Raw genomic sequence first — 10,051 nt, 5'->3', positions numbered from 1 at the left:
AGTGAGGGGAAAATACAATGTTATTTCAAGTTCAGTTTATTGTTTTATGTGATTTTGAGGAACATAAAAATTATTGCATAGGATATATAATTATGTGTGCGCTTCATGACTCCAGGTCATGGACCGTACCAATCCAGGATTTTTTCTTGTTATACTTAGGGATTGAAGGATCAACTTTAAAAATGTAAAGATATTGGAACCACGAATCTCCGTATTGCTTATTTCAGCCGCCAGTGTCACAGGCACTGTACAATAAAGCTTTAAGTAGACAAATGGAAGCAGGTTTGTTTCAAAAGGAGGCTTGACACGCACCCTGGGCGTTCCGTCTAGCTGTGCAGGTTTCTGGTTTCGAGCAACAACCTCTAGTGGCTATGGGAGGGAGGCTCGACTCGCACGGTGACAGTTTCCGGTGTCGGGAGCGAGGCTCGCCCAGAGACAGCTTCCGTTATCATTCCTGGAGGGGGCACTCGGTCGCTGGGTCATGGCTTTGCGACAGATCCGTTCCCTGCTGCCGGTCGCTCTCCGCGCCCTTTCTGCTGCGCGATGTCGCTCCTCTGTCGCCACCACCACCACGGTTCCTACCACCACCACTACCCTCCCCCAGCAGAGGCTGCAGGATGCGGCTCATGAGGAGGACGAGGACGCCGTTAAAGTGTTCGAGAAGGTAATCGGCGCCCCAGAGTAGGGGCACGTACCGCACGGCGCTGCCCCTCGCACTGTCCGTAGAGCTGTCCTGCCCTGCACTGGTTGTCACTCCTGTTCTTGACTACCCTTCATACTCAACAGTGAATGCGAACGAGATCTGTATATGGTGGAGGTAGTGCATGCAAATCCACGACGTACACATTAATTGTGGGTATTCTGAAAACCATGGTTAGTCAATACACATTAATTGTGGGTATTCTGAAAACCATGGTGGTTAGTCAATACTTCAGGACAGGGTTTACAACTCATGTTGGCGTGCCAACCACTGTACTACCCATAAAGCTATCCGTCTTCTTATTCAGCATGCTGCCTGTAGTACTCTCTGTAGTGATATCTGTTATAATACTCTCAGCACTGTTTACACTGCTATTAATTTGTTACCAATGGTTCTGTCTGTATTGCTGTTTATCCATTTGCTGTTCATCATACTACTAGTGCTGTCTGCATCTGTTGCACTACTCTTAGTGGTGTTTGTGCTTTCTATATCAGTATCTGTTATGCTACTTACTGCTAAATATGCTTCCATCTATTGCACTGCCTCTAGCACTATTAGTGCTGGTATTCATTATACGATCCAAAGCGCTATCCATTCTTCTTTCTAATGCATTATATACAGCACTATCTATACTGGTATCCATCATACTGCTTGAGTCACTGTTAGTACTGCTGTCCATAGTGCTATCAGTGCAGCTATCCATTCCGTTGTCCACTGTACTGTTTGTAGTGTTACTTGTAGTAGTATTGCTACTTGTGTATATAATACTGTTCATGCTGTTACCCGCTGTCAGGCCGATATAGTACACCGCGTTTGGACGCACTAGCTTTACCCCTTATTCAGTAAGGGGGAAAATGCGCGTCCAACCCCCCTGAAACTAATAGCGCCCGCAACATGCAAATGCTTGTTGATGGCCCTATTAGTCATTCCTGCGTGATACAGAAAGCAAAATGTGCAGCAAAGCCACACGTTTTACTTTCAGAAATTAGCGCCTACCCAAAGGTAGGTGTTAATTTCTGCCGGCACTGGGAAAGTGCACAGAAAAGCAGTAAAAAATGTTTTTCTGTGCACCCTCCGACTTAATATCATGGCGATATTAAGTTGGAGGTCCCAAAAGTAAAAAAAAATTAAAAAAAAAATTAAAATCGGCCCGCGGCTCGTGGGTTGAAAACCGGACGCTCAATTTTACCGGCGTCTGGTTTCCGAACCTGTGGCTGTCAGCGGGTTTGAGAACCAACGTCGGCTGTCAAAACCGCTGACAGCTGCCGCTCCTGTCAAAAAAAGAGGCGCTAGGGACGCGCTAGTGTCCCTAGCGCCAGTCCTAATTTGAATAATTTTTTTTTTTCTGAATCGCATGCACAGGCAAGTGGCCTGTACACGTGCCGGGAGAGCGGGCGCTTGCCCGCTCTCCCGCGATTTTTACTGTATCGGCCTGTAGGCCTATACAGGATTCAATAAGATGAGTGATGGGAAGAACAACTCAAGTCCTCAAGACTTATAAACAGGTCTGGTTTTCAGGATATCCATAATTAATATGCATGAAATAAATTTGCATATGCTGGAGGTAATGCATGCAAATGTCTTATCCATATTTATTATGGATTTCCTGAAAACCAGATCGGTTTGTGGCTCTTGAGGATTAGACTTGGCCACTCTTGGAGTAAGATTTAAGAAAGCAATTTCCATAGAAACACTAAATAAATGAGGCCCTCCAGGATGAGAAGTCCTGATATGGAAGGAGACAGACTCAGAGGAAATGCTGTTTTGTCAAGAGAGTGATGGATGTCAGACATCACGAACAGCAGAGGAGGTAGCAGCCAAAACCATCACAGAATTCAAATGTGCTTGGGACAGATACAGAGAGTGGTAGTGAGAAGAGGGTCTGCAATGCCACATTTAACCAAGGAGCAGCTGAACAGGCATTTTAGCTCAAGAGCTCCTCATTTGCAAGCAACTATTACATTAGGGTTTTTTTTTTTTTTTATTTGGGGAGGAGGTACATTTTTAAGTAATATCTAATCCACAAAAACATTTTGAAATGAAACATCCAGTATACACACTTGTCAACAAAATCAGCCAGTAACAAAAAGTAAAAAGCAACAAAGAATATTCAAATGCTGTCCAAGTTTAGAACAGGAAAAGCTAGTACTTGTGAGTTCAGAACAAAATATTTTTCTGGCACAGTAAAAAAAAATAAAAAAAAAAAAAAAAAAAATAGTTTAAGGATCCAGTCTATGTACTGCTCCAAAATCTAATCAACTGTTAATGTGGAACTAGTAGATAAAGAGAAATCTTGCAGGTGGTCATGCTCTGTGGCTGGCAGCTGGATATATCCTCAGCAGTGTGGACAGAAAACTCGGGCAGACTGGTCTTTTTCTGCTATCATTTACTATGTCATATCTATGTTATCAAAAGACATCTGGGCATCCTGAAACCCCCTCCCCCCCTCCTCCTTCAGCATCCCTCTTCTTTAAGGGAAGGAGATAATACACCTTACAAATTGGGGGTATAGCTTCAATTGGTGTCTCAGTTGAGTATCTTTTAAATATGTCCACAGGTGAAATTGATGGTACTTTAAGAAACATACATTCCACCTTGTAATAACTTTTTTTTTTTCCAAATGCTCAGTTATTTTAATGCAGAATCATGATAGATATATCATTTTCCTGACATTTAGCAACTTTCAAACTCAAATTGATCAGTTGGGGTGTCATAACCTTGAATCTCCTGTTGCCAAAGCTAACTGTCCTGAAAGAGATTTTTCAAGGCATACAATTGTCGTCCATATTTTTCTCCAGGTTTATAGCTTGAGGCTTACCAGGCACTGACTTGAAGAGTACCTGCAATACCTGCTCTTTTTCAAAACACTCTTTACCTCTCCCTCCTTGACCTGTCTGCAATTTTCTCCATGCTTGTGGCTGCTCCCTGCAATAGTTCACTCTCTACTGCAGCAACACCGGTGCGTCCCCCTCTTGTCGGTTCAGACTGTAAAGCCACATTGGTAGCAATTGGATCAGTGAAGAAGCCAAGAGATGACCTTGCAGCAATCTTTATTTATCCATTTTGAAATGGATTATATTCAGGTACTGCAGGTATTTCCCTGTTCCCAGAGACATAAGGATTTGAACCCTGGCTTCCCTAGTTCGTAGCCTGCTGCTCTAACCACTGGGCTACTCCTCCACTACTCTATGGGATGCTTGCAATCCCTCAAACTCAATGAGATCTCCATGTTGGAGGATGTCGTCGGTGATCCTCACTCTGCAACACCTTGCAAGAATGCTATGGGAGGGGGGCTATATTGGAAACTCGGCTTACTCCATGAGAACCACAGATTGATCCATGATTTTACAGATGAATTCACTGGCTTGGAAGAGAGAACCAGAGTTCTGCCTTTTTTCTTCACTGTTGAGTAGGTAAGAAAACATTTTTGAAAAAGAAGCAGATCCAAAACGGAGAACAATCATCCATACAAGGATTAGAGATCACACGCGGGCCGAAGCAATACAGTGTGCTCAGCCGACATCACTGGTTAACCCGTGGTTGAATGTGTGTCCACATCTCCTTATGCTATAAGAGGATTTGCGCATTCAAACACCTGCAAAGCTAATAGCGCTCATCACATGTAAATTCATGTTGATGAGTCTATTAGCTATTCTCCCCCGATACAAAAAAAAAAAAAATGTGTGCCCGATGTGCACATTTTTACTCTCCAAAATTAGTGCCTGCCCCGGAGCAGGCATTAATTTTTGAGCAGCCCAAAAAATGTACAGAAAAGTAGAAAATACTGCTTTTCTGTACGTCCTCCGACTTAATATCGTGGCAAAATTAAATTGGAGGAACAAAAAGGAGGAGAACGTTTTTTTATTTATATATATATATAAGAGTGCTGTTTTCCTAACTCGTTGACAGCCATCTCTCCTGGGCGCCTGCTGCCTGGGAGGCGTTAGGGGTGCACAATTTCCCCTAGCACCTCTTTTTACCACGGCAGCCGATTTTAAATATTAAATTGGGCGCCTTGGAGAGGTCGATCGGCGTGTTTTAGGAGAGCGGGTGCTCATGATCGAGTGCCCGTTATCCGCATTCTGACATTTCATTGGCCTGACTGTGAGCTACTGAGTGTTTGTCATTTTGAACCTCAAACCATGTGGCAGAGTCTTTTTGTTAGTGTAATAAATAGTGCTATCCAAATTACACTTCTGTGTCCACCTCCTGGATCACTCTGCTTTACACTTGGGGGAATTCGGCATTTGATGTGGATACCAGGAGGTAGCGGTGGGCTGGAAGAGAAGAGGCTGCCGTAGTGACATCGGCTTGAGCAGGCCAGAAACAAGAAGGAAACAGCAGTGGGATGAGGCTGCAGTGGTAGTGTTGGGCCTGTGTGTGGTGGCAGTAGTGGAGGTGGAATCTGAAAGAGCGCTAATGGAGCTCCCTTAGACTGCCATCTGAGATTTGGGGTCTTGCTGAGATGGGGAATAAAGGGAGATATGCATTATAAATTATTACTCAGATAGTGATTATATTGTGTATGTCTGAAACAATGAATTCTTCAGAATTTTAAAAATACTGTGTGCAGAATTCCTTCAGAAATAGAGCTTCCAGCTCAATTACAACTGATCTCTAGGCTGTAGCACCATAAGCTGCTGTTCCCCCTTCAAACTCCCATCTCCTTCAGCTGCTGCAGCAACATCTTTGGGCCAGAGGCCTCAGATCACAGCTCCTTGCAGTACCTAGTACGTGCATCCCTTGAGTGTGGCCACTTAGTGTCAATGTTGTGCAATAGCCGAGATTCCCTTCCCCCACTGGGCGTACGAGTGCTGCCTCTGAACAGCAAAAGCCAAGTTCATGAATTGAATCCAGCTCTCCCACATGTGGTAACATGCAGCCGTTGGACTGCTGGAGTGTTATATCTATCACACTACCATAACGCCATCCATCTTCTTATTCATCGTGCTACCTGTAGTACTCAGAAGTTGTCATTCTAAAAATTCTCTTCCCTCCCCTCGGTTTTCAGGCCTCATGCAGGCGGTAATGAAGTCATAGGATTGATCTATTTTTTTTTTTCTCTGCTGCCTTCTTCCTGGATCTCGGGGACTCCTCTCCAGCCTGATGTCTGGAGTGATAGTTCCTTCCAGTCTCATTCTTGGTGCTGCTTGCTGGCTGGGGCTGCCACAGCCCCAGCAACCCCCTCTTCTCCCTCCCTTCCCCAGGCCTGAGCGCAGCACTTCCTCACTGCTGTTTTTTAATGGTTTTTCAACAATTAATTGCATTAGTACTGATAGTTTACACGTGCGTGCGTTTGCATGGATTCAGATAAGGGCACCCATCCTCAAAGGATATCCAAATGTTAAAAAAAAAAAAAAAATGCCAGAAGAGCCACTAAGCTCGTTAAGGGGGCAGTGGTTCTGATGTACTGAAAGATTGAGATGATTTTTTTCCCCTAAGAAAAAACAGTTTGGACAAATTTTAAGATTGGATCCAACTATACTAATCAAAAAAAATTAAAGGGCCCTAAAGGGATCTGGTAGGCAATTTCTTTACTCCAGGATAGCAATCAAAACAAGGGAGCATCCTCATAGGCTCTGGGGAATTAGATTTCCCCACCTACAGAGGAGGGGATTCTTTACTGAAAGAGCAGTGCAGTTAGGGCTATTTGCCAGTATAAATGCATGGATTTATGTTTTCCTACCAATAGATGGAGACACAGAACAGCAAGTTTGCTCACATCACTGCTTAGGGATCCTGTGCTGCCCTTACTGCCAGCCTTCAATATAATAAGTTACGTTTTTAACCATTTCCTACACCCCTCCCACCCAGGGGGCTTCCAAGGGAAAACTGACTCTTGTCTCACAAACTAGGGGGGGGGGGGGGGGGGTGGTCAATCCACATTAAATACCTACATTTGAAACGTGAGCACTCCTGGCAGTCTGTAAGGGTCCTGGATTGGTCCTGCCTGGACTTGAGGAAATTATCAGATAAGATTTACCTTTCTCTTTCCTCTTCAGCCAGCGAGACCCGTCCACACACACGGAATGGATCCAAGCTACTCCTTCATCTGGGTGGACACCGCCAGCCCTGCTTTCAAGACGCCAGAGTCTCTGGCTTGGATAAAACTTTGTGAAGGAATGTAAAGAAGCTCATGCGGCTGCTCTGCGAATTTCCACAGGACAGACCAAACGGAGCTCCACACACAACAGAGCTTGGGCTCTGGAAGTGTGTGCCATCAGCCTCTTGGGCAACGTTAAACTTTTGGCTATGTAAGCCAAGTCTATCGCCTCCTTAATCCATTGTGCTATCGATGCCTTTGATGCCACTTCACCTCTCCTGGCACCAGGGAACAGTGCAACTTTCTAAATCCGTTGGTCTTCTTCAGATACCGGAGAAGAATTCTGTGTGCATCCAGACGAAGCTGCTCGCAGGCTGCTGGACATGATTCCCTCTTGAGAGGGTAGGAACTACCTTCCTCCTGAATAAGGTGGAACTGCAACACCGAACCATGCAGATTACACACTGCCTCCTCTGGGAACCTCAAGAAAGGCTCCTTTGCATGATTTCTAGTAGCCATCTGTTTGGCCTGCAGTTCTGAGATCTGCCTGGCCGTACAGATGGCTACTAGAGATGTTTTCAGTGTGAGATTTTTAATCAATGCTTTCATGAGCAGCTCAAAGAGCAGGCCGCTCGGGGATTTCAAAACCAAGGAACTATTTCCTTCCTGGACAGCTGAACATACGCTGCTCCCCTTAGAAACCTGAACACGTCCAGGTGAGAACCCTATGTCTGCTTATAGAATGTCCCCTATAACAGATATCTCATGTACACCAGAGACATAGACACCTTACTGGCTCCTAAAAACTACTTACTGTGACTAATCCTTCTTACACAAGTGTGGCCTTTCAAGGTCCGTGCCATAAGACAAAATTGAGACAGGTTTTCTTGTACTACTGGCCCCTGGAACAACAGCACCCCGGACCGCAGCAACACTAAGGATTCTTTGTCCAGTAGTTTCATCAAATCCACATACCATGGTCGCCGGGGCCATTAAAATCACCAAAACTTGATGCCCTTTTATCCTCTGCTAAACACTGCCCACCAAGGGCCATGGGGAAGTACATAAAGGAGCCACTGAACCAGCCACTCCTGAATCGGGGTGTCCAGCTTGACTGCCCCCCCCCCCCCCCCCCCACACTTCTTTCTCCTAGAGCTGAAAACATTTTCTGCCTTGGCATTGCAATTAATTCCATCTCTGGTTCTCTCCCACACGTCCATTATCCAGGAGAATGCCACCTCAGATAGTGCCCACTCTGCTGGATCCAGCATGATTCTGACTTAGAAAATTTGCCTGACTATGCTGTGCTCCTGCTTTGTTTGCTGCTGAGAACATCCTCGTGTGCTTCTCCATCCACCTTCGTAATAGCTCTGCTTCTTCGGCCACCTGAGGAGGACGTCTGATCCCTCCTTGGTGATTCATGTATGCTGCTGTCATAGTATTGTCCTGGGAGAATGTGGACTACCTGTCTCTGAAAGAGGAGCAAAAGTTAGAAGTGCCTTGTATCACACTCGTTTCCAAGCAATTGATGGACCATTTGACTTTTGTCAAACAAAGTCCCCTAAGCCATCCTATACAGACAATGTGCTCCCCATCCAAAGAGACTGTTTCTCAGTTATTACTGTTGTCCATGAGAGGGATTTGAATTGAACCCCACCACATCTAGGTTCCTGACTGTAAGCCACCAAGTTAGACTGGCTCTGGTCCCCTCCTGCAATAGGTGCCTCATTGAATAGACCTGAGACTGAGGAGACGACTTTGAGAGCAAGGCTCTTTGTAGGAGTCTCGTGTGTTCTTGCCCACAGCCTCAAATCCAGTGCTGCCACCATTGATTCTAAGAGTTGAAGGTAGTCCCACGCCTTGGGACTCCACACTCCCATCATACCTTTTACTTGACCCTGAAGCTTGACGATCCTTTCCATTGCCATATATACATGCTCCCTTTTTTTTTTGTGTCAGACTGAGCCTCTAGGTATGCTAAATGTTGGGAGGGAACCAACTTGCTGTTTGCAAAGTTGACCACTCAGCCTAACTTCTGCAATAATTGAACCAACCTGCTAGCAGCCACTTTGCTCTTCACTGCTAACTTTGCTTAGATTAGCCAATTGTCCAGATACGGATGAACCAAAATCCTTTCTTGACCTAGAGCTGCTGCCACTACTACAATCACCTTTGAAAAATTTCCTGCAACTGTTATCAGGCCAAGTGGGAGTGTCCAGAATTGGAAATGACCTTCTGGAGTAGCGAACCATTGGTGTTCTCCCTTGTGAGACTATGGGGGTGAAGCATCCAAATCCAGTCAGGTAAAAAAAATTCCCTCTGTTTTGCTGCCTCAGATTCTCCATTCTGAAACGAGAAACTTTCAGTATGCTGACTTGTTTAAAGTCCAGAATAGGCTGAAAAGTGCCTGCCTTCTTGAGGACGATGAAGAAAATGGAAACCTTTCCTTGTCCCCTTTTGTGACACGGGACCTTGCAGTACAGCTCCTAGGCCCTCTGTACCTTGCACACTCAGCTTCTTTACAGGGGAAAGACGGAGACACCATAAAAGCATCTGAAATAGGATGGGAAAGTTCAGTCTCTTATGACTTCAGTACTCGCTGGTCTGCCATTTATTTGGCTCCATCTCTGGTAGAAGGCCAGAATGCAAATGTCTGTCAATGAAGTAGGAGATTAGTAGGAGATTAGGCATACACCTAATTTCTCCCTCCTCTCTACTGCCCACCCTTCCTCTCCTCTGCCCCCTTCTTCTGGTCCTCCATCCCCTCACTTCGCCCTTCTCCTACCTTTTTCTCACCCCTTCCCTCTGCTCATCACTCCCCCCTCTCCTTCTAGCACTCCTAAATTGTTTATCTCTTAGTGTCTTCCTTTTGTACATATGTATATAATTACAAACCTAGTTGAGTATTTAATGCAAATTTCCCCTTGTTCACACCCTCATTTATTCATTTGTTAACTTGTTTTATTTGTTCAATGTAAAGTGCCATGCTTGGCGTTTGTTTGTGTTACACTGTAAACCGATGTGATATCCTGGATGAATGTCGGTATATAAAAATTTTAAATAAATTTGTGCTTCTGCACCTTCATTGGGAACTTCGAGTCCCAGTGGTAGCCACCCTTGCATTCCTATCTCTGCCACCTCTTTTGGTGTCCCTATTAAAAGTCTAGAATCCTGACGATGACTTCTAGCTAGCCCACCCTGAAAACCTGCCCTAAGCTTTTCCGCGGTGAGCCTTAGATTGCCCCAACTAATTAACTTCTCTGTGAAAGGAAGCTTAGCCAGCCAAATCTTAGATGCTGAGTCCACAA

At 45.1% G+C, this 10,051-nt stretch overlaps 1 protein-coding gene across 1 annotated transcript in view; it reads left to right on the top strand.

Annotated features, from left to right (window-relative positions):
* Positions 1–387: 387 nt before the first annotated feature.
* The window catches only part of LOC115096507 (NADH dehydrogenase [ubiquinone] 1 beta subcomplex subunit 11, mitochondrial-like), a 33,769-nt gene continuing 24,105 nt past the window's right edge, over positions 388–10,051 (top strand). The window contains exon 1 of the mRNA XM_029611214.1: positions 388–664. Coding sequence (XP_029467074.1) covers positions 482–664 — 183 coding nt within the window. The 5' untranslated portion in view covers positions 388–481. The remainder of the gene's footprint in view (positions 665–10,051) is intronic.

This window comes from Rhinatrema bivittatum, chromosome 1, assembly GCF_901001135.1.
Source record: "Rhinatrema bivittatum chromosome 1, aRhiBiv1.1, whole genome shotgun sequence".
Taxonomy (NCBI): domain Eukaryota; kingdom Metazoa; phylum Chordata; class Amphibia; order Gymnophiona; family Rhinatrematidae; genus Rhinatrema; species Rhinatrema bivittatum.
This window is presented reverse-complemented; position numbering and strand designations above follow the sequence as displayed.